The 25348-nt window shown below is 46.0% G+C and overlaps 1 protein-coding gene across 1 annotated transcript; it reads right to left on the bottom strand.

Annotated features, from left to right (window-relative positions):
- Positions 1-20926: 20926 nt before the first annotated feature.
- On the bottom strand, positions 20927-21241 carry LOC137381100 (histone H3-7). The gene has a single exon (XM_068053489.1). It carries the CDS (start codon positions 21239-21241, stop codon positions 20927-20929), a length of 315 nt encoding a protein of 104 aa, XP_067909590.1.
- Positions 21242-25348: the final 4107 nt, after the last annotated feature.

Genomic DNA, 25348 nt, shown 5'->3' with positions numbered 1-25348 from the left:
TGTGGCAACCAGAATTGCACGTAATACTCCAAATGTGGCCTAACTAAGGTTCTGTACAGCTGCAGCATGACTTGCCAATTTTTATATTCTATGCCTCGACCGATGAAGGCAAGCATACCGTAGGCCTTCCTGACTAACTTATCCACCTGCGTTGCCACTTTCAGTGACCTGTGGACCTGCACGCCCAGATCTCTCTGCCTGTCAATACTCCTCAGGGTTCTACCATTTACTGTCTACTTCCCACCTGTATAAGACCTTCCGAAATGCATTGCCTCACATTTGTCCGGATTAAGCTCCATCAGCCATTTCTCCACCCAAGTCTTCAACCGATCTATATCCTGCTGTATCCTTTGACAATCCTCATCACTATCCGCAACTCCTCCAAACTTTGCGTCATCCGCAAACTTACTAATCAGACCTGCTACATTTTCCTCCCAATGATTCATATATACTACAAACAGCAAAGGTCCCAGCACTGATCCCTGCGGAACACCACGAGTCGCAACCCTGCATTCAGAAAAGCACCCTTCCACTGCTACCCTCTGTCATCCATGACCGAGCCAGTTCCGTATCCATCTTGCCAGCACACCTCTGATCCCGTGTGACTTCACCTTTTGTACCAGTCTGCCAGGAGGGACCTTGTAAAAGGCTTTACTGAAGTCCATGCAGACAACATCCACTGCCCTTCCTTCATCAATCATCTTCGGCACTTCCTCAAAAAATTCAATCAAGTTCGTGAAACACGACCACCCCTTCACAAAACCATCCTGCCTCTCGCTAAAAAGGTCATTTGTTTCCAAACGGGAGTACATCCTGTCCCCAAGAATCCTGTCCATTAATTTCCCTACCGCTGATGTAAGGCTCACCGGCCGGTAATTTCCTGGATTATTCTTGCTACTCTTCTGAAAAACAGGAACAACATTGGCTGTTTTCCAGTCCCCTGGGACCTAACCTGTAGCCAATGAGGATAGAAAGATTTCTGTCAAGGCCCCAGCAATGTCCTTCCTTGCCTCCCTCAGTATTCTGGGGTAGATCCAATAAGGCCCTGGGGACTTATCTACCTTAATGTTTTTCAAGACACCCAACACCACCTCCTTTTTGATAACAACATGACCGAGACTATCTACACACGCTTCCCTGGACTCATCATCCACCAGGTCCTTCTCTTTCGTGAATCCTGATGCAAAGTAATCATTTAGTACATCGCCCATTTCCTGTGGGTCCATTGTGCTCTGTCCTCCTCTGTCCTAGAGCGGGCCAACCCTTTCCATGGATACCCTCTTGCAATTCATATACATATAAAAAGCCTTGGGATTCTCCTTAATCCTGTTTGCCAATGACAATTCATGACCCATTTTAGCCCTCCTGACTCCTCGCTTAAGTTCCTTCCCACTTACTTTATATTCCTCAAGGGCTTCGCCTGTTCCCTGCCTACTCGTCCTTACGAATATTTCTTTTTTCTTTTCAAAGAGCAAAGAATAAAGAACCGTACAGCACAGGAACAGGCCATTAGGCCCTACAAGCCTACGCCGATCTTGATGCCTGCCTTAACTAACACCTTCTGCACTTACGGGGCCCATATACCTCCATTCCCTTCCTATTCATGTATTTGTCAAGATGTCTCTTAAACGTCGCTATCGTAACTGCTTCCACCACCTCCCCGGCAGCAAGTTGCAGGCACTCACAACCCTCTGTGCAAAAAACTTGCCTCGCACATCCCCTCTAAACTTTGCCCCTCTTATCTTAAACCTATGTCCCCCTGCAACTGACTCTTTCACCCTGGAAAAAAGCTTCTGACTATCCACTCTTTCCATGCGGCTCATAACTTTGTAAACCTCTATCATGTCGCCCCCCACCTTCGTCGTTCCACTGAAAACAGTCCGAGTTTTTCTAACCTCTCCTCATAGCTAATGCCCTCCAGATCAGGCAACATCCTGGTAGACCTCCTCTGTACCCTCTCCAAAGCCTCCACGTCCTTCTGGTACTGTGGAGACCAGAATTGCACGCAATATTCTCAGAGTGGTTCTGCACAGCTGCAACATGACTTGCCGATTTTTATACTCTATGCCGCCACCAATGAAGGCAAGCATGCTGTATGCCTCCTTGACTACCTTATCCACCTGCGTTGCCACTTTTAGTGACCTGTGGACCTGTACGCCCAGATCTCTCTGCCTGTCAATACTCCTAAGGGTACTGCCATTTTCTGTATACCTCCCACCTGCATTAGCCCTTCCAAAATGCATTAACTCATTTTTTCCGGATTAAACTCCATCCACCATTTCTCCGTCCAAGTCTCCAACCGATCTATATCCTGCTGTATCCTCTGACAATCCTCATCATTATCCGCAACTCCACCAACCTTTGTGTCGTCCACAAACCTCCTAATCAGACCAGCAACATTTTCCTCCAAATCATTTATATATACTACAAAAAGCAAAGGTCCCAGCACTGATCCCTGTGGAACACCACGAGTCACATACCTCCATTCATAAAAATACCCATCCACTGTTACCCTCTGTCTTCTGTGACCGAGCCAGTTCTGTATCCATCTTCCCAGCTCAACTCTGATCCCGTGTGACTTCACCTCATGGACAAAGACGAGAGTGGTCCCAAAGGAGGAGTGCTAAATTGGGGGAAGGCCAACTATACCAACATTCGGTAGGAGCTGGGGAATGTAGATTGGGAGCAGTTGGTTGAAGGTAAATCCACATTTGATATGTGGGAGGCTTTTAAAGAGAGGTTGATTAGCATGCAGGAGAGACAAGTTCCTGTGAAAATGAGGGATAGAAATGGCAAGATTAGGGAACCATGGATGACAGGTGAAATTGTGAGACTCGCTCAGAGGTAAAAGGAAGCATACATAAGGTCTAGGAGGCTGAAGAAAGACGAGGCTTTGAAAGAATATCGGGAATGTAGGACCAATCTGAACGAGGAAATAAGAGGGCTAAAAGGGGTCATGAAATATCTTTAGCAAACAGGGTTAAGGAAAATCCCAAAGCCTTTAATTCATATATAAGGAGCAAGAGGGTACCTAGAGAAAGGATTGGCCCACTCAAGGACAAAGGAGGAAAGTTATGCGTGGAGTCAGAGAAAATGGGTGAGATTCTAAACGAGTACTTTGCATCAGTACTCACCGAGGAGAGGGACATCACGGATGTTGAGGTTAGGGACAGATGTTTGATTACTCCAGGACAAGTCGGCATAAGGAGGGAGGAAGCGTAGGGTATTCTGAAAGGCATTAAGGTGGACAAGTCCCCAGGTCCGGATGGGATCTATCCCAGGTTACTGAGGGAAGCGAGAGAGGAAATCGCTGCGGCCTTAACAGATAACTTTGCAGCATCCTTAAACACGGGTGAGGTCCCGGAGGACTGGAGAATTGCTAATGTTGTCCCCTTGTTTAAGAAGGGTAGCAGGGATAATACAGGTAATTATAGACCGGTGAGCCTGACGTCAGTGGTCGGGAAGCTGCTGGAGAAGATACTGAGGGATAGGATCTATTCCCATTTGGAAGAAAATGGGCTTATCAGTGGTAGGCAACATGGTTTTGTGCAGGGAAGGTCATGTCTTACCAACTTAATAGAATTCTTTGAGGAAGTGACAAAGTTGATTGATGAGGGAAGGGCTGTAGATGTCATATACATGGACTTCAGTAATGCATTTGATAAGGTTCCCCATGGTAGGCTGATGCAGAAAGTGAAGTCGCATGGGGTCCAGGGTGTACTAGCTATGTGAATAAAGAACTGGCTGGGCAACAGGAGACAGAGAGTAGCAGTGGAAGGGAGTTTCTCAAAATGGAGACGTGTGATCAGTGGTGTTCCACAGGGCTCCGTGCTGGGACCACTGTTGTTTGTGATATACATAAATGATTTGGAGGAAAGTATAGGTGGTCTGATTAGCAAGTTTGCAGACGACACTAAGATTGGTGGAGTAGCGGATAGTGAAGGGGACTGTCAGAGAATACAGCAGAATATAAATAGATTGGAGAGTTGGGCAGAGAAATGGCAGATGGAGTTCAATCAGGGCAAATGCGAGGTGAAGCATTTTGGAAGATGCAATTCAAGAGTGAACTATGCAGTAAATGGAAAAGTCCTGGGGAAAATTGATGTACAGAGAGATTTGGGTGTTCAGGTGCATTGTTCCCTGAAGGTGGCAACGCAGGTCAATAGAGTGGTAAAGAAGGCATACGGCATGCTTTCCTTCATCGGACGGGGTATTGAGTACAAGAGGCAGGTCATGTTACAGTTGTATAAGACTTTGGTTCGGCCACCTTTGGAATACTGCGTGCAGTTCTGGTCGCCACATTACCAAAAGGATGTCGATGCTTTGGAGAGGGTGCAGAGGAAGTTCACCAGGATGTTGCCTGGTATGGAGGGCGCTAGCTATGAAGAGAGGTTGAGCAGATTAGGATTATTTTCATTAGAAAGATGGTGGTTGAGGGGGGACCTGATTGAGGTGAACAAAATCATGAGAGGTATAGACGGGTGGATAGGAAGAAGCGTTTTCCCAGAGTGGGGGATTCAATTGCAAGGGGACACGAGTTCAAAGTGAGAGGGGAAAAGGTTAGGGGGGATATGCGTCTAAGGTTCTTTACACAGAGGGTGGTGGGTGCCTGGAACGCGTTGCTAGCGGAGGTGGTAAAAGCGGGCACGATAGCGTCTTTAAAGATGTATCTAGACAGATACATGAATGGGCAGGAAGCAAAGAGATGCAGATCCTTAGAAAATAGGCGACATGTTTAGATCGAGGATCTGGATCGGCGCAGGCTTGGAGAGCCGAAGGGCCTGTTCCTGTGCTGTAATTTTCTTTGTTCTCTTTGTTCTTTTGCACCAGTCTGCCATGCCAGAAGTTGTCAAAGGCTTTACTGAAGTCCATATAGATAACATCCACCGCCCTTCCCATATCAATCATCTTCGTCACTTCCTCAAAAAACTCAGTCAAATTAGTAAGACACGACCTCCGCTTTACTAAACCATGCTGTCTCTCGCTCATATGTTCGTTTGCTTCCAAATGGGAGTAAATCCTGCCCGAAGAAGCCTCTCTAATAGTTTCCCTACCACTGACGTAAAGCTCACCGGCCTATAATTACTTAGATTATCTTTGGCACCCTTCTTAAACAAAGGCACAACATTGGCTATTCTCCTGTCCTTTGAGACCTCACCTGTAGCCAATGAGGATGCAAAGATTTCTGTCAAGGCCCCAGCAATTTCTTCCCTTGCCTTCCTCAGTATTCTATTGTAGATCCCAATTGGCACTGGGGACTTATCTCCCTTAATGCTTTGCAAGACACCCAACACCTCCTCCGTTTTGAGAATGAGCTGACTGAGACTATCTGCACTCCCTTCCCCAGGCTCTCTCATCCACCAAGTCCTTCTCCTTGGTGAATACTGATGTAACGTACTCATTTAGCACCTCGCCCATTTCCTCTGGCTCCACGCATTGATTCCCATCTCTGTCCTTGAGTTGTCCAACCCTTTCCCTCGTTACCCTCTTGCTCTTTATATATATATATAAGACTTGGGATTTTCCTTAATCCTGTTTGCCAATGACTTTTCATGACCTGTTTTAGCCCTCCTAACTCCTTGCTTAAGTTCCTTCCTACTGTCTTTATATTCCTCAATTGCTTCATCTGTTCCTAGCCTCCCAGCCCTTTCAAATGCTTCCTTTTTCTTTTTGACTAGGCTCACAATATCCCGTGTTATCCAAGCTTCCCGAAACTTGCCAAACTTGTCTTTCTTTCTCACAGGAACATGCTGGTCCTGGATTCTGATCAGCTGACGTTTGAATGACTCCCACATATCAGATGTTGATTTACCCTCAAACAGTCGCCCCCGATCTAAATTCTTCAGATCCTGCCTAATATTATTATAATTAGCCTTCCCCCAATTTAGCACCTTCACCCGAGGACTACTCTTTTCCTTATCCACAAGTCCCTTAAAACTTATGGAATTCTGGTCACTGCTCCCGAAATGCTCCCCCACTGAAACTTCGACCACCTGGCCGGGCTCATTCCCCAATACCAGGTCCAGAATGGCCCCATCCCTAGTTGGACTATCTACATATTGTTTCAAAAGCCCTCCTGGATGCTCCTCACAAACTGTGCCCCATGCAAGCCCCTAGCACTAAGTGAGTCCCAATCAATATCGGGGAAGTTACAATCACCCACCACCACAACCCCGTTACATTTGCAACTTTCCAAAATCTGTCTATATGACCCCTCTGAGGTATCCTCCCGCGATACAGCTGTGATATTCTCCTGAACCACTAATGCAACTCCCCCACCCATTTTACATCCCCCTCTATCCTGCCTGAAGCTTCTAAAGCCTGGAACTTTTAGCTGCCAATCCTGCATTTCCCTCAACCAAGTCTCTGTGATCGCAACAACATCATATTTCCAGGTACAAATCCAAGATCTAAATTAATCTGCCTTACCTGTTATACTTCTCGCATTGAAACAAATGCTCTTCAGACCACCAGTCCCGCTGTGCTTTGTACCATCTCCCTGCCTGCTCTTCTTCTTTGTCCTACTGGCCTTATTTACTGTGTCCTCCTCATTTATTTCACTAGCTGTCCTACTGCTCTGGTTCCCTGCCCCTGTCACACTTGTTTAAACCCTCCCACGTGACGCTCACAAAACTTGCAGCCAGGATATTAGTGCCCCTCTAGTTTAGATGCATCCCGTCCTTCTTGTACAGGTCCCATATGTCCCGGTAGAGAGCCCAACGGCCCAGATATCTGAAACCCTCCCTTCTACACCAGCTGCTCAGCCACGTGTTTAGCTGCACTATCTTCCTATTTCTAGCCTCACTGGCACGTGGCTCAGGGAGTAATCCAGAGATTGCAACCCTAGAGGTCCTGTCTTTTAACTTACTACCTATCTCCCTAAACACCCCTTGCAGGACATTATCACTCTTCCTGCCTATGTCATTGGTACCGATGTGTAGTACAACCTCTGGCTGTTCACCCTCCCCCTTCAGAATGCCCCCTGTCCGTTCAGAGACATCCCTGTCCCTGGCACCAGGGAGGCAACATACCATTCTGGAGTCTCTTTCACGTTTACAGAAGTGCCTATCTGTGCCCCTGACTATAGAGTCCCCTATAATTATTGCTCTTCTATGCTTTGTCCCTCCCTGCTGAACAACAGTGCCAGCCGTGGTGCCACTGCTCTGGATGCTGCTGCTTTCCCCTGATAGGCCATCCCCCCAACAGTATCCAAAACGGTATACTTGTTAGAGATGGGGATAGCCACAGGGGATACCTGCACTATCTGCCTGCCCCTTCTAGCGGTCACCCATCTATCTGCCTGCACCTTGGGTGTAACCACATCTCTAAAACTCCTGTCTATGACGCTTTTCGCCACTTGCATGCTCCTAAGTGCATCCAGTTGCTGCTCCAACCGATACATGCGGTCTGTGAGGAGCTGCATCTTCCTCCAGATGTAGTCGCCCGGAACGCTGGAAGCATCACGAACTTCCCACATCTCACAGGTGAAGCACTTCATCCTTCTAACTGTCATTTCTAGCGCTAATTAGTTAATTAATATAAAATAAATAAATACTTATTAAATCCTTACTAAATTATGATACACTTAACCTTCTAGTCCCAAGTGCTAGATTTCTACAATAAATACTAAATGCTAACTAAATACAGTAATCTCCTCCCTCTGGTTTAGTTACTCTACTTATTAATTATTTAATTAGTGTCTTAATCAATTTTTATCAGTTTTATTTTCAAATTCGGTACTGATTCCCTACCAGCCAATCAGGTCACAGCTTTCTTGTGACGTCACTGTTTCAGTTTTTTTTCCCAACCCGTGGTATCATACCGCTCCGGAACTCCGCCCTCCGAGTCTGCTCTGAGAATCCCCGAGGTCAGTTTTTTATACTTACCGCTCTGGAACTCCGCCCTCCGAGTCTTCTCCGAGAATCCCCGAGGTAAGTTTTTTCGACTCGTCTCACAATATCCATCGTGATCCAAGGGTCCCGAAACTTGCCAAACATGTCTTTCTTCCTCACAGGAGCATGCCGGTCCCGGATTCTTATCAACGGATGTTCAAAGGACTCCCACGTGTCAGATGTTGATTTACCCTCAAACAGCCGCCCCAATCTAAATTCGTCAGTTCCTGCCTAATATTGTTATAATAAGCCTTAGCCCAATTTAGCAACTTCACCCGAGGACTACTCTCACCCTTAGCCACAAGTACCTTAAAACTTATGGAATTATGGTCTCTGCTCCCGAAATGCTCCCCTTCTGAAACTTCGACCACCTGGCCGGGCTCATTCCCCAATACAAGGTCCAATACCCCAGTTGGACTATCGACATATTGTTTCAAGAAACCCTTCTGGATGCTCCTTACAAATTGTCCCCCATCCAAGCCCCTAGCAGTCTCTGTTCTCAGGCCAGGCCTTCAGAAACTAAAGGCACAATTCAAATCCAATCCGACCAAAACCAATCCGAGAAATTGGTTGAGTTTGTTACTGGGAAGCTGTGTTGCACCTATAGGTATTTAAGATGTTTTAATGGTTGTATAAAGTAATGTACATGTTATTGTATAGCAATACTGCGCTTTCAATGTCTCAATAAACGCATTACAATATCACTATTGACACTGTACTCGTGTTTGTCTGGTTGCTGCAAGAGGGAAGTGATTTTCCAGTGATCGGCTCGGAAACTATAATTTATAATAGTGAGACAGGGATATCACTTATTCTCACTGCACCACCCCCTCTCTCTCTCTCTCTCTCTCTCTCTCTACAGGAGGAGGCCATTCAGCTCCTTGATCCTGCTCCCCATTCTTTGACATCTCAGCTGATCTCATCAGCCTACCTTGCTTTTGATACCCTTAATCCCCTTGCTGAACAATAATTAAAAAGTTTGATAATTTTCAGCTGAGTCCATCCTCACGAGCCCGCCAGTTGGCACATGAAGAATCAAATTAGGAGTTTATATGTGAGTGTGAAAATTTGGCGGGAGAGGCAGGCGTTTTACTTCCTGAGCCACTGGCACCAGTAATGGGGAAAGAGGGAGCTGTTCCATTGGGACGTGCTGCACTTTAATCGAGTTAGAACCAGTGTCCAGGTGAATCGAATAACGAGGACACTGGGTAAAAATCCTGGAACTCCCTCCCTAACAGCACTGTGGGTGTACCTACCCCACATGGACTGCAGCGGTTCACAAGCATGTAGCTCACCACCATGTTTTCAATGGCAATTTGAGATGGGCAATAAATGCCATGCCATCTAGCGATGCTCACACAACCGCAGAACGGATGATTCGAAAAGGAAAATCCCCATTCCGCTGTGAAGAAAAGACATCAACTGCAAAATTGAAAGCTGGATGATGTGCTCACCGGACCTTCCTATGCCTTAGGGCGGTACAGTGACGCAGTGGTTAGCACCGCAGTCTCACAACGCCAGCGACCCGGGTTTGATTCTGCACACTGCCTGCGCAGAGTTTGCAAGTTCTCCCAGTGACAGCGTGGGCTTTTGCCGGGTGCTCCGGTTTCCTCCTGCCAAAGACTTACAGGTTGATAGGTAAATTGACCATTGCAAATTTCCCCTCGTATAGGTAGGTTGTGGTCGGAATGTGGGATTCATGTAGGATGAGTATAAATGGGTGGTTGATGGTCAGCACAGACTCGGTGGGCCGAAGGGCCTGTTTCAGTGCTGTATCTCTAAATAAAATAAAACTGGCTCCATCTCCTTGCAACATACCTTTTTCAAGTGCTTTTGAAGATGTGAACAGCACCTCTGCTGCTACAAGCCGCTCTCACCCACCCCAGGTACTCCCATACCAATGAGGAAGCTATTTGACTTGACAGGCATCGTACAGTTTCTTAATTAAATAATTATTTCACTTTTACATATTGTTCTCTCTTTAGATTGCCAGAGCAGGTGGTGGGGCGGAGGGAGGGGCTGATGGGGGTGTTGTTGGGGTAATTGTTTTCGCCGGGGCTCCATTCACTTCCTGGGGTCGAGGTGCGGGGAGCTTAGTTGGGGGTGAATATTCCAAAGCTGGTGCAACAGTGCCAGAGGGTTCTGGACTGCTACCTAACTGCTGTACAGGTTCCTCGGGTAAAAATTCTGCTCGCAGGATAAATGACCAACGTTTGGAAGGATGAGAGAATTAATGTCGTGCAAAGTGGATATTCAACATTGCAGCAGCTTTTTCGGGAGCAGAGAGTGCGAGCGAGTGAGCAGCAGGGAAGGTCAGTTTAAAGTAAACTTAATTTCTTTTTGTTTTCGGCGGAGACCAGGGGGCTGCTGGGTAAGTAAAACCCTATATATTTGGGCCGTTTAAAATAACTTGCCTTTCATTGCAGCAGCTTTTTGGGGGGCAGAGAGTGCGAGCGGGTGAGCAGCTGGGAAGGTCAGTTTAAAGTAAACTTAATTTCTTTTTGTTTTCGGCGGAGACCAGGGGGCTGCTGGGTAAGTAAAGCCCTACATATTTGGGCCGTTTAAAATAACTTGCCTTTCATTGCAGCAGCTTTTTCGGGAGCAGAGAGTGCGAGCGATTGAGCAGCTGGGAATGTCAGTTTAAAGTAAACTTAATTTATTTTTATTTTCGGTGGAGACCAGGGTGCTGCTGGGTAAGTAAAACCCTATATGTTTGGGCGGTTTCTGAACCCGAGACACCTGTAGTGTCTCCCACCTGCCCTCCTCCTTTAAGCAAAAAAAAAGGACTTGGTGGTGTGTAGATAAGGTAAGGCTTTTTCTATTTCTCTTTTTTTTTAACGTGTGATTGGTTAAAAACTTTTCGATCCTTTTTCATTTAACTAAGTTTTAAGCTTAAGCGTAAAAATGGCAGGAGATCTCAGACCCGTGACATGCTCCTCTTGCTCAATGTGGGAGCTCAGGAACATGGCTGATGTCCCTGACTCCTTCACGTGCAGGAGGAGTGTCCAGCTGCAGCTCTTGTTAGACCGCATGACGGCTCTGGAGATGCGGATGGACTGACTTTGGAGCATCCGCGATGCTGAGGAGGTAGTGGATAGCATGTTTAGCGAATTGGTCACACCGCAGATTAGGATTGCTGAGGGAGAAAGGGGATGGGTGACCAAAAGGCAGGGAAAGAGCAGGAAGGCAGCGCAGGTGGCCCCTGCAGTCATCTCCCTCCACAACAGGTATACCGTTTTGGATACTGTTGAGGGAGATGGCTCACCAGGGGAAGGCAGCAGTAGCCAGGTTCATGGCACCGTGGCTGGCTCTGCTGTTCAGAAGGGCGGGAAAAAGAGTGGAAGGGCTATAGTCATAGGGGATTCGATTGTAAGGGAAGTAGAAAGGCGGTTCTGTGGTCGAAAACGAGACTCCCGAATGGTATGTTGCCTCCCAGGTGCACGGGTCAGGGATGTCTCAGATCGGCTGCAGAACATTCTGAAGGGGGAGGGTGAACAGCCAGTTGTCGTTGTTCACATAGGCACCAATGATACAGGTGAAAAACGGGATGAGGTCCAACAAGCAGAATTTAGGGAGTTAGGAGCCAAGTTATAAAGTAGGACCTCAGATGTAGCAATCTCAGGATTGCTACCAGTGCCACGTGATAGTCAGAGTTGAAATGAAAGAAAAGTCAGGATGAATGCGTGGCTTGAGAGATGGTGCAGGAGGGAGGGGTTCAGATGTTTTGGACATTGGGACCGGTTCTGGGGGAGGTGGGCCTATTACAATTTGGACGGTCCACACCTGGGCCGGACTGGAACCAATGTCCTTGGGGGTGCTTTTGGTAACGGTGTTGGGGAGGGTTTAAACTAATGTGGCAGGGGGACGGGAACCAAATGAGGTCTGTGGAGAGTAAGGAGGTAGTAACTAAAGCCTGTTAAGAACTAGATAATGAAGTCAGTGTGGCTAAGGGAAAGAGTAGGCAGGGAGCAGATGATGAAAGCAAAGGGACTGGTGGTCTGAGGTGTATTTGTTTTAATGCAAGAAGTGTAGTAGGTAAGGCAGATGAACTTAGGGCTTGGATTAGTACCTGGGAGTATGATGTTATTGCTATTACTGAGACTTGGTTAAGGTAAGGGCATGATTAGCAACTAAATATCCCAGGATACCGATGCTTCAGGCGGGATAAAGAGGGAGGTAAAAGGAGTGGAGGAGCTGCATTACTGGTCAAAGAGGATATCACAACTGTGCTGAAGGAAGGCAATATGGAGGACTCGAGCTGTGAGGTAATATGGGCAGAACTCAGAAATAGGAAGGGTTCCGTAACAATGTTGGGGCTGTACTACAGGCCTCCCAACAGCGAGCGTGAGATAGCGGTACAAATATGTAAACAGATTATGGAAAGATGTAGGAGCAACAGGGTGGTGGTGATAGGAGATTTTAATTTTCCTAACATTGACTGGGATTCACTTAGTGTTAGAGGTCCAGATGGAGCAGAATTTGCAAGGAGCATCCAGGAGGGTTTTCTCGAGCAGTATGTAAATAGTTCTACTCGGGAAGGGGCCATACTGGACCTGGTGTTGGGGAATGAGCCGGGCCAGGTGGTTGACGTTTCAGTAGGGGACTAATTTGGGAATAGTGATCACAATTCCGTAAGTTTTAGAATACTCATGGACAAAGACGAGAGTGGTCCTAAAGGAAGAGTGCTAGAAGCGTAGTAGGGGCGTGGAACGCCCTGCCTGGAACAGTAGTAGACTCGCCAACTTTAAGGGCATTTAAGTGGTCATTGGATAGACATATGGATGAAAATGGAATAGTGTAGGTCAGATGGTTTCACAGGTCGGCGCAACATCGAGGGCCGAAGGGCCTGTACTGCGCTGTAATGTTCTAATTCTAATTCTAATTCTAAATTGGGGGAAGGCCAACTATACCAAAATTCGGCAGGAGCTGGGGAATGTAGATTGGGAGCAGCTGTTTGAAGGTAAATCCACTTTGATATGTGGGAGGCTTTTAAAGAGAGGTTGATTAGCGTGCAGGAGAGACATGTTCCTGTGAAAATGAGGGGTAGAAGTGGCAAGATTAGGGAACCATGGATGACAGGTGAAATAGTGAGACAAGCTCAGAGGAAAAACGAAGCATACATAAGGTCTAGGAGGCTGAAGAAAGACGAAGCTTTGAAAGAATATCGGGATTGTAGACGCAATCTGAAATGAGGAATTCGGAGGGCTAAAAGGGGTCATGAAATATCTTTAGCAAACAGGGTTAAAAAAAATCCCAAAGCCTTTTATTCATATATAAGGAGCAAGAGGGTAACTAGAGAAAGGATTGGTCCACTCAAGGACAAAGGAGGAAAGTCATGCGTGGAGTCAGAGAAAATGGGTGAGATTCTAAACGAGTACTTTGCATCGGTATTCACCGAGGAGAGGGACATGACGGATGTTGAGGTTCGGGACAGATGTTTGATTACTCTAGGTCAAGTCGGCATAAGGAGGGAGGAAGTGTTGGGTATTCTAAAAGGCATTAAGGTGGACAAGTCCCCAGGTCCGGATGGGATCTATCCCAGGTTACTGTGGGAAGCGAGAGAGGAAATAGCTGCGGCCTTAACAGATATCTTTGCAACATCCTGAAACACTGGTGAGGTTCCGGAGGACTGGAGAATTGCTGATGTTGTCCCCTTGTTTAAGAAGGGTAGCAGGGATAATACAGGTAATTATAGACCGGTGAGCCTGACGTCAGTGGTAGGGAAGCTGCTGGAGAAGATACTGAGGGATAGGATCTATTCCCATCTGGAAGAAAATGGGCTTATCAGTGATAGGCAACATGGTTTTGTGCAGGGAAGGTCATGTCTTACCAACTTAATAGAATTCTTTGAGGAAGTGACAAAGTTGATTGATGAGGGAAGGGCTGTAGATGTCGTATACATGGACTTCAGTAAGGCGTTTGATAACGTTCCCCATGGTAGGCTGATGGAGAAAGTGAAGGCGCATGGGGTCCAAGGTGTACTAGCTAGATGGATAAAGAACTGGCTGGGCAACAGGAGACAGAGAGTAGCAGTGGAAGGAAGTTTCTCAAAATGGAGACGTGTGACCAGTGGTGTTCCACAGGGATCCGTGCTGGGACCACTGTTGTTTGTGATATACATAAATGATTTGGAGGAAAGTATAGGTGGGCTGATCAGCAAGTTTGCAGACGACACTAAGATTGGTGGAGTAGCAGATAGTGAAGGGGACTGTCAGAGAATACAGCAGAATATAGATAGACTGGAGAGTTGGGCAGAGAAATGGCAGATGGAGTTCAATCAGGTCAAATGCGAGGTGATGCATTTTGGAAGATCCAATTCAATACAGTAAATGGAAAAGTACTGGGGAAAATTGATGTACAGAGAGATTTGGGTGTTCAGGTCCATTGTTCCCTGAAGGTGGCAACGCATGTCAATAGAGTGGTCAAGAAGGCATACGGCATGCTTTCCTTCATCGGACGGGGTATTGAGTACAAGAGTTGGCAGGTCATGATGCAGTTGTATAGGACTTTGGTTCGGCCACATTTGGAATACTGCATGCAGTTCTGGTCGCCACATTACCAAAAGGATGTAGATGCTTTGGAGAGGGTGCAGAGGAGTTTCACCAGGATGTTGCGTGGTATGGTGGGCGCTAACTATGAAGAGAGGTTGAGCAGATTAGGATTATTTTCATTAGAAAGACGGAGGTTGAGGGGGGACCTGATTGAGATGTACAAAATCATGAGAGGTATAGACAGGGTGGATCGCAATAAGCTTTTTCCCAGAGTGGGGGATTAAATTACAAGGGGACACGAGTTCAAAGTGAAAGGGGAAAAGTTTAGGGGGGATATGCGTGGACTGTTCTTTACGCAGAGGGTGGTGGGTGCCTGGAACACATTGCCAATGGAGGTGGTAGACGCGGGTACAATAGCGTCTTTTCAGATGGATCTAGACAGATACATGAATGGGCAGGAAGTAAAGAGATACACACCCTTAGAAAATAGGCGACATGTTTAGATAGAGGACTTGGATCGGCGTCGGCTTGGAGGGCCGAAGGGCCTGTTCCTGTTCTGTAATTTTCTTTGTTCTTTGTTCTTTATTGGGGGGCTGCACTCCAGCTAGCTGTTGAACTGGAGCAGGTTCCGCAAATTACAGTTACCTCCCGCACCTCTTTCACACTCACTCTCTCTCTCCCTAACAGCGATTAGTTTTGTATTAAAGGATGACTTTCTGAACTAACCAAGGAGCATTTTGTGATGGTTGCTAAACATTTGGATTTGTGCATGTAGTACCCCTTTGTGTTGACTGGTTTATCTCAATGCTCTCACATTTCGAGGTTCCTTATCTCATTGCAAGGCAAACAGACACAGAAGCTATTTTCACTGTCGGGTCTCAACATCTCACCCTTGTTGTGCCAGTAAACATTTTAAAACTTATCATAATCTGCCAGATTCCCTTTACCTTGACATTTTGACTGTACTCTGCCCTATTTTGTAAGATTTACCACTTTACCATACTGCTAAGAAAGGTTCTAATAAAGCTCAATGTTAGTTTAGAATAATGTCAATTGTTGGTTGCTAACAACTGGAATTTAACAATAAGTATTCTGTTTAGTAGTTTTTCGTAACCTAATCACGTTACACAGATGAGTAATTGAGTTCTTTCAGTGCCTGATGGGCTGAGGCAGGGACAGAGGTTGGAGATATCATGGAGTTGGAAGGATGAATCATTTCTGATAAAGAAAACATCTGGTTACAAACTCAGGTCAGGGATCAATAAAGATCATATTTTATACAACGCCATATTCAGCCCGATGCAACAGCGAGGAATGGTGATGAAATCAATAACAAGACTTTGCAGTTTCTGGTGAAGCCAAAGGTGGAAGCTTCACTTTGCCCCATATTTTATTGGAGAAAATTGGAGCTCATGGGAAACATACTTTTAGATTCTGATAACACAGAGGCAGTGGAGGATCGAGAGAGATGATGGAGAGCTGGAGCTGGCTGTTGTCAGTACACATGTGGAAACTAACTCCATATCTGTAGATTATGCCGCCAGAGGGCAGTGTATAGATGAGGAAGAGCAGGGAGCAGGCATCGAATCTCCAGAGGTAATAGGGCTGGTGTGGGAAAAATGGCCATTGCTGGCGATGCTCTGGTTACAATCTGGTCAGTAATATTGGAACCAGGCGGGGACAGTCGCACTGAAAGATACAAATGTCAGAGATATGAAGCGATCAAGGATGGGTTTGCTGCAGGTTTGGAGGAGTGGCTGGAGATGAGGAGTGGTGAGCACATGAAATAATGTTATCCAAATGGTAAGAGTTATAAATGTAAGTACTTAGCGGACTGGGAGCCAATGCAGGTCAGTTAGTCTGAAAGTGTTGGGCGAGATGGACTTGGTGAGGGTTAGACATGGAAGCAGGAGTTTGGAGCAGTTGATAGTGAGGGAAGTTGGAATTTGGGTGTCTGATCAGCAGTGAACGGGAGGAAGGGAGTCAGGAGTTGGTGCAGTTGGAATTTTACCGGAACCATTAACCACTGTAGAATAAACAGATGAAGTGAAATCTGCAGTGAAATAGAAAAGAGAAGATTTTATTTTATTCTTTCCTGTGATGAGAGCTCCGCTGACAAGCTCAAGCATTTGTTGCCCTTGACAGCCTGCTGGGCCATTTCAGAGGACAGTTAAGAGTTAGCCGCATTGCTCTAGGTCTGTAGCCACATGAAGGCCAAACTAGGTAATAATGGCAGATTTCCTTCTCTGAAAGGTATTAGCTTTTCGTTGTGCAACTTTTCCAGGAGCACAGGCATTGCGAACGAGGAGTGAACAGCTGGGAAGTCAATTTCATCGGGAGTTTCGGTGGAGCAGGGACTGCTGGGTAAGTAGAAACCTATATATTTGGGCTGTTTCTGAACCCGAGACACTACTCTTGTAGTGTCTCCCATCCGCCCTCCTCCTCTTACCAAAAAAAAGGACTCGGTTGTGTGGAGGTAAGGTTAGGCTTTTTCGATTTCTCTTCTTGTTTTATCGTGTGATTGGTTAAAAACTTGGGAATTTAGAATAGTGGGAATGGAGGTTAAGGCAGTTGAATGTTCCTCCTGCAGAATGTGGGAGGTAAGGGTCGCCAAGGGTGTCCCTGCTGACTGCATCTGCGGGAAGTGCATCCAGCTCCAGCTCCTCGAGGACCGCGTTATGGAACTGGAGCTGGAGGAACTTCGGATCATTCGGGAGGCGGAGGGGATTATTGAGAGGAGTTATCGGGAGGCAGTCACACCTCAGGTAAAAGAAGAAGGTAGATGGGTTACCGTCAGGGGAAGGAGAGGGAACCAGCAGGCAGTGCAGGGATCCCCTGTGGCCGTTTCCCTCAACAACAGGTATACCGTTTTGGATACTGTTGGGGGAGACGACTTACCAGGGGTAGGCAATGGGATACAAGTCTCTGGCGCAGAGTCTGTCCTTGTTGCTCAGAAGGGAAGGGGTAAGAGGAGCAGAGCATTAGTCATTGGGGACTCCATAGTTAGGGGAACAGATAGGAGGTTTTGTGGGAACGAGAGAGACTCACGGTTGGTGTGTTGCCTCCCAGGTGCCAGGGTACGTGATGTCTCGGATCGTGTTTTTGGGATCCTCAAGGGGGAGGGGGAGCAGCCCCAAGTCGTGGTACACATAGGCACCAACGACATAGGTAGAAAGACAGATGGGGATTTAAGGCAGAAATTCAGGGAGCTAGGGTGGAAGCTTAGAGCGAGAACAAACAGAGATGTTATCTCTGGGTTGTTGCCCGTGCCACGTGCTAGCGAAGTGAGGAATAGGGAGAGAGAGGAGTTGAACACGTGGCTGCAGGGATGGTGCAGGAGGGAGGGTTTTGGTTTCCTGGATAATTAGGGCTCTTTCTGGGGTAGGTGGGACCTCTACAAACAGGATGGTCTTCACCTGAACCAGAGGGGTACCAATATCCTGGGGGGCAGATTTGCTAGAGCTCTTCGGGGGGGGTTTAAACTAATTCAGCAGGGGAATGGGAACCTAAATTGTAGTTCCAGTGTACAGGATGTTGAGAGTAGTGAGGGCAGAGATAAGGTAATAAGGACACAAGAGGGCACTGGCAAGCAAGAGCTTGGTTTAAACTGTGTCAACTTCAAGGCCAGGAGCATCCGGAATAAGGTGGGTGAGCTTGCAGCATGGGTTGGTACCTGGGATCTCGATGTTGTGGCCATTTCAGAGACATGGGTAGAGCAGGGACAGGAATGGATGTTGCGGGTTCCGGGATTTAGATGTTTCACTAAGAACAGAGAAGAGGGTAAAAGATGGGGGGGGGGGGTGTGTGTGGCATTGTTATTCAAGGAAAGTATTACAGCGGCAGAAAGGACGTTTGAGGACTCGTATACTGAGGTAGTCTGGGCCGAGGTTAGAAACAGGAGAGATGAGGTCACCCTGTTTGGAGTCTTTTATAGACCTCCGAATAGTTCCAGAGATGTAGAGGAAAGGATAGCAAAGATGATTCTTGACAGGAGCGAGAGTAACAGGGTAGTGGTTATGGGGGACTTTAACTTTACAAATATTGATTGGAAACACTATAGTTCGAGTACTTTAGATGGGTCTGTTTTTGTCCAGTGTGTGCAGGAGGGTTTTCTGACACAGTATGTAGACAGGTCAACCAGGGGCGATGCCACATTGGATTTGGTACTGGGTAATGAACCCGGCCAGGTGTTAGATTTAGAAGTTGGTGAGCACTTTGGTGATAGTGATCACAATTCGGTTAGGTTTAGCTGAGCGATGGGAAGGGACAGGCATATACAGCAGGGCAAGAATTATAGCTGGGGGAAAGGAAATTATGAAGAGATTCGGCAAGATTTAGGATGCGGAGGATGGGGACGGAAACTGCAGGGGATGGGCATAATCGAAATGTGGAGCTTATTCAAGGAGCAGCAACTACGTGTCCTTGATAAGTATGTACCTGTCAGGCAGGGAGGAAGTTGTCGAGCGAGGGAGCCGTGGTTTACTAAAGAAGTTGAAGAGCTTGTCAAGAGGAAGAAAAAGGCTTATGTTAGGATGAGACGTGAAGGCTCAGTTAGGGCGCTTGAGAGTTACAAGCTAGCCAGGTAGGATCTAAAGGGAGAGATAAGAAGAGCAAGGAGAGGACACGAGAAGTCATTAGCGGATAGGATCAAAGAAAACCCTAAGGCTTTCTATAGGTATATCAGGAATAAAAGAATGACTAGAGATAGTTTAGGGCCAATCAAGGATAGTAGTGGGAAGTTGTGTGTGGAATCGGAGGAGATAGGGGAAGTGTTAAATGAATATTTTTCGTCAGTATTTACAGTGGAGAAAGAAAATGTTGTCGAGGAGAATACTGAGATACAGACTACTAGGCTAGATGGGATTGAGGTTCACAAGGAGGAGGTGTTAGCAATTTTGGAAAGTGTGAAAATAGATAAGTCCCCTGGGCCAGATGGGATTTATCCTAGGATTCTCTGGGAAGCCAGGGAGGAGATTGCAGAGCCTTTGTCCTTGATTTTTATGTCGTCATTGTCGACAGGAATAGTGCCGGAAGACTGGAGGACAGCAAATGTTGCCCCTTGCTCAAGAAGGGGAGTGGAGACAGCCCTGGTAACTATAGACCTGTGAGCCTTACTTCGGTTGTGGGTAAAATGTTGGAAAAGGTTATAAGAGACAGGATTTATAATCATCTTGAAAAGAATAAGTTCATTAGAGATAGTCAGCACGGTTTTGTGAAGGGTAGGTCGTGCCTCACAAACCTTATTGAGTTTTTTGGCAAGGTGACCAAACAGGTGGATGAGGGTAAAGCTGTGGATGTGGTCTATATGGATTTCAGTAAGGCGTTTGATAAATTTCCCCACGGTAGCCTATTGCAGAAAATACAGAAGTATGGGATTGAATGTAAATTAGTGCTTTGAATCAGAAATTGGCTAGCTGAAAGAAGACAGAGGGTGGTGGTTGATGCTAAATGTTCATCCTGGAGTCTAGTTTTTAGTGGTGTACCGCAAGGATCTGTTTTAGGGCCACTGCTGTTTGTCATTTTTATAAATGACCTGGATGAGGGTGTAGAAGGGTGGGTTAGTAAATTTGCGGATGACACGAAGGTCGGTGGAGTTGTGGATAGTGCCGAAGGATGTTGTAGGTTACAGAGGGACATAGATAGGCTGCAGAGCTGGGCTGGGAGACGGCAAATGGAGTTTAATGCGGAAAAGTGTGAGGTGATTCACTTCGGAAGGAGTAACAGTTTTGCAGAATACTGGGCTAATGGGAAGATTCTTGGTAGTGCAGATGAGCAGAGAGATCTTGGTGTCCAGGTACATAAATCCCTGAAAGTTGCTACCCAGGTTAATAGGGCTGTTAGAAGGCATATGGTGTGTTAGCTTTTATTAGTAGGAGGATCGGGTTTAGGAGCCACGAGGTCATGCTGCAGCTGTGCAGAACTCTGGTGCGGCCGCACCTGGAGTATTGCGTGCTGTTCTGGTCACCGCGTTATAGGAAGGATGTGGAAGCTTTGGAAAAGGTGCAGAGGAGATTTACTAGGATGTTGCCTGGTATGGAGGGAAGGTCTTACGAGGAAAGGCTGAGGGACTTGAGGCTGTTTTCGTTGGAGAGAAGGAGGAGAAGAGGTGACTTAATAGAGACATATAAGATAATTAGAGGGTTGGACAGGGTGGATAGTGAGAGCCTTTTTTCCTCGGATGGTGATGGCAAACACGAGGGGACATAGCTTTAAGTTGAGGGGTGATAGATATAGGACAGATGTCAGAGGTAGTTTCTTTACACAGAGAGTAGTCGGGGCGTGGAACGCCCTGCCTGCAACAGTAGTAGACTCGCCAACTTTAAGGGCATTTAAGTGGTCATTGGATAGACATATCTATGAAAATGGAATAGTGTAGGTCAGATGGTTTCACAGGTCGGCGCAACATCGAGGGCTGAAGGGCCTGTACTGCGCTATAATGTTCTATGTTCTAGTTGATCGCAGCTCTTTGTTTTGCCGATTTTGTGGCTCTTAAAAGAGCCGTTGTGTTATTTGATGCCAAATTCGGTTTGGGGCAGGGTGAGTTTAGGCACGCTCCCCGCGGATACGGCGGGCCTCCTGCAGGGCCATCACGGCCGAGCTCTGGAAGTGCAGGTCTGTCTTGAAGTCCTGCGCGATCTCCTGCACCAGGCGCTGGAAGGGCAGTTTGCGGATGAGCAGCTCGGTGGATTTCTGGTAGCGGCGGATCTCCCGCAGAGCCACAGTGCCGGGTCTGTAACGGTGAGGCTTCTTCACTTCGCCCGTGGCTGGAGCGCTCTTGCGGGCCGCTTTGGTAGCCGGCTGCTTGCGAGGAGCTTTCCCTCCGGTCGATTTGCGCGCTGTTTGCTTGGTTCTGGCCATTCTGGTAGAAGATGTGGAACAAAGACACTGTAAATGTTGAGGGGCTCAGGGACTGTCTATTTAAGACACTGGAGGGACCGCCCTCGTGTTGTGATTGGAGGCTGCCCCGTCCATCAGTCAAGTTTGAAACTAGCTCTGGGAAAGAAAAGGGCGGCGGGAAATGCTGGGCCCTGATTGGTTGAACTGCAACTGAAACTGAAATTTAATCAATTTCAAAAAGCCCGCCAATCTCAGATTAGCAAACAAGGCAAAGATTTTTTTTGATAAGACACCTAATATAACGGGAACATTTATAAAATCTCACTCCCTGCAGCTTTATTTGTTAGTCATTGGTCAAGTGGTCATTGGATAGACATATGGATGAAAATGGAATAGTGTCGGTCAGATGGTTTCACAGGTCGGCGCAACATCGAGGGCCGAAGGGCCTGTACTGCGCTGTAATGTTCTAATTCTAATTCAAACCGAATGTTATTTTTACAACAATCAATGATAGTTTCATATCACCATTACAGAGTCCAGCTTTCAATTGCAGACTTCTGTTCATTAATTGATTTAAATTCCACAAGCTGCCATGGTAGGATTTGAACCCCTGTCATCAGGGCATTGGGTTGGGCATCTGGATTACTAGCCCAGTGAAATTATCCCTATGCAAGTGCCTCCCCAATGTACATGCACAGATTCTGTCCCCTGACACCACCCACAGTAGTTTCTAGGCCGCAGCCCTGAACGTCGTCCCAAATTCAAGACGCAAAGTTCACATTGTAACTGGGAAATTGCAGGAACAGAATGAAACAGGATTGTTTTTGCCCCTGAATTCAGTGTACACTGCAGACGGATCAGTTACATTTGCAATATAAATACCAAAGAATCAACAAGGTCAATACAATAATATGTAAATTGAAAATTTTGACACTTATAATGGTAGCATCAGTCCAATATGAGTTTTATCCACCATATTAGTTACATCAGATTCAAAGCTGCTGATGTAATGTGTTTGTTCAGGTGAGTGTAACTAATCACAATGATCAGGGGTATAACCATATCAGTGGAAACTCATTCACTTTAGAAATCAGGACCCATTGGAATGGATCAGTTCTGACTGCCTGCTGGAGCTGTGGATTCCATGCTAACAGAAGTTTCTGCTCCTCACAGAAATGGGATTTCCATGAATGTATCAGATACAATGCATTTACTATCCTATACCGGCAGCAATTGGAGTTCCTGGTAAGCCAGTATCTGAACTTTTAATGGTGGAAATCGGTGTTATCAGTGCTGCTGTGCTCGGTATTATCACTGGATGTGTTACGCAGCCACCTGTACTTATCCCGCAATTTACTGATGGAATCTCCTCATTGTCTACTCTTTCAGTCTTGCAGGGGTGGTATTATGTCTGTGAAGGTATTTTTAAGCAACCCTGACATGTTACTGGATTATTCTGCGTATTGAATGCATTTGAATCAGGTGTATCGGTTAGGATCAAGAATCAAACCATCATGAGCTCTTAACAGTTTCATGATGTGCATTTAATCGGTCCTAGAATATTTTCTTATGAATGTTTTTGTTTTCAGTTATGGATAATGAGACATCTCACGGTTTCAGTGTTACAAGGGGTCAGCACAATGTCCTCCCTCCAGAATAACATCTCTCAGTTTAACTGGGATTATTACTATTAGCAGATATTATTTCATTCTGTGTGTGCCTGATGCTGCTTCTGAGCTTTGGCTTTTGGACTGAGTTTGCTGCTGTCACTTTCACATTTCCGTCACTGTCAGTGGACTACATTGTTAAATGAAAACTATTGATGTGATCTTTTATCGGTTTACACTCTATCAGTTGGAATCAAGAGTCTTTCCATTTATCTGTACATTGTCAGCTGCAGTGCTGATGTTGGTGTTTTATTAATTAAACAATCCCACATTCTGACGGATTACTTTATAATTCCAGAAGAAAGAATTTCAATAATTGTGAGGTTTGGCTGGAAGAAGCTTTCGACCCTGCGTATTCCATGCATTATAGATGAAGTGAAGAGTGTAGGTGAACAGGTGGAGACGTGGGTGTTCTGTAGATACCATAAATTATTCATAGAGTTCTCACCATTGAACAAACTGGTTTTGAGAATCGAATCATTGAACCTGGGGCTGGTGACAAGAACACAGGCGAAGAATGTTAGGAATAAATCTTATGTGAAAAGTAGCATATAGTAAGAGTTTGCAGGGTGTGAGTACTGCAGAGAGATAGAGAAGAAGAAAATGAGTGGGGAGAACGTCACCGAGGAAAAGAGATCAGCACAAGTAAAGAGAAGGAGAAAGAAGCAGCAGTGTGAATAATTTACTATCATAAAGTGTTAGAATGTACAGAACAGCTAGTGAGAAAAACTGTGAGTTGAAGTTATCTGTTGTCAGATTGTGTTTATTTTCCTGTTGGACTTGATCCTCTGTGTTGATTTCTGTCAGCTCATGTTGTTTTGTAGAAAGTTCCTATTCCTTACTTAGTGACTGAATAAACAGAATAGAATCAGTTCTTCACTGATGGTAATTCATTATTTAAATACCACATTTTAAATTCTCAGTGGCAGCTGAATTCAGGAAAGAGCAAAGCTAATATCAGAAATATATTAAAATTTATCTTTACTTGCCTTTACTAATTAAATATATTGCCTGTATTGTACAAACAATGAGTTGTTGTCCAAAACAAATAACCACAGGGATTGCTGTTTGAAAATATTAATTGAGCTGTGTTACTGTGATCTATAGAATATCTTTCCTCCAACCCTCTGCTGCAATCTCACCCTGTAGACCTCAGCCTCTCCTCTCACTGTATTGAATCCTCTGCCTCCTCATCCATTGCTTCAGTTTATCCACTTTCCAAAATCATCTGGTCCAGTCTCCCCTCCAGCACCTTATATGTCATTTTCATTCTCTCCCTCTCAATCTCTTACACTGGCACAACGTCCAGTTGCCTCGCCCAACCTGATAGGAAAACAGGAACATCGGAGCGAGTGGAGGCCATTCAGCCCATCAAGCCTGTTACGCCATTCTGGACCTTGGCTGATACTCAAATTCACCGCTACAATTTTCAGCCTTTTCCCATTTGGTTACTGTCCCTGCTGGTTCTCTGAACCCAGAGCAACAAACCAGCTGCACAGCCCGCTCTCCCCAAACGTTCCCAAACAACAGTCTGGAGACAAATTCCCAATCAATCCATTGGATTTCTTCTCTGTGAAAACCCCTTCTCATTTCCCCACTGGCACTCCATCCACACTCAGTGCTTGCACTGAATCTGGTGCTGACTTTATTCACTTTCTGTATCAATTTCCCAGTTCATTAATAATAATTTTGTTTCAAACATTTCAATGTGTCAAAGCACGGCCCAGGTCAATAAATCAATTTCCAATGCTCGATGCAGCAAAAACAAAAGCTGGAAATTTCAGCCCAGATCCCGTCAAACTGCTGCTTTGTCTCCAGGTCTGATCAGTAATTTCTCTGCTTCTTTTTCTCTCTCTTCCAGTTAACTTGATGGCGGTTGTTATCCTGTCCCGAGGAAAGTGCGTCTCTCCAGATGTATCACTGTCTACCTGGTGAGAATGGCAGTGTCTGATCTCCTGGTCGTTATCACTGGTCCCATATTGATGCGGATTGTTTCAATCTATTTATCAAATTCATTCCTGAGAATTACTCCTGTGTGTTCTCTCATTTTTGTTCTGCTGTCTGCATCAACACTTGCTTCGGTCTGGCTCACAGTCGCTTTCACCTTTGATCGTTTTGTGGCCATTAGTTGTGAGAAGGTGAAAACAATATTTTGCAGCGAGAAAACGGCGGTTGTGGTTGTCGGAGCAGTGACTGTGATGGGCTGTAGACAGTCTGTCCCCTGGTACTTTACAATGCAACAACGTCACATTATTGATAATATTCCCATGGGTTGTGGTACTCAACCGAGCTTCTTTACTTCCCCTATATGGGCTACATTTGACTGGGCTGACCTCATTTTAACCCCTTGTGTCCCGGTCATTCTGATCTTGCTGCTCAATGTTCTGACTGTCAGACGGATTTTTCTCTCCAGTAAAGTCCGCAGCGATTACAGGGCCACAAAAGTGAAGAGACCCACAAG

The sequence above is a fragment of the Heterodontus francisci genome, chromosome 21, assembly GCF_036365525.1.
Source record: "Heterodontus francisci isolate sHetFra1 chromosome 21, sHetFra1.hap1, whole genome shotgun sequence".
Taxonomy (NCBI): Eukaryota; Metazoa; Chordata; class Chondrichthyes; order Heterodontiformes; family Heterodontidae; genus Heterodontus; species Heterodontus francisci.
The sequence above is the reverse complement of the archived record's forward strand: the minus strand, read 5'-3'. Positions and strand labels throughout refer to the sequence as shown.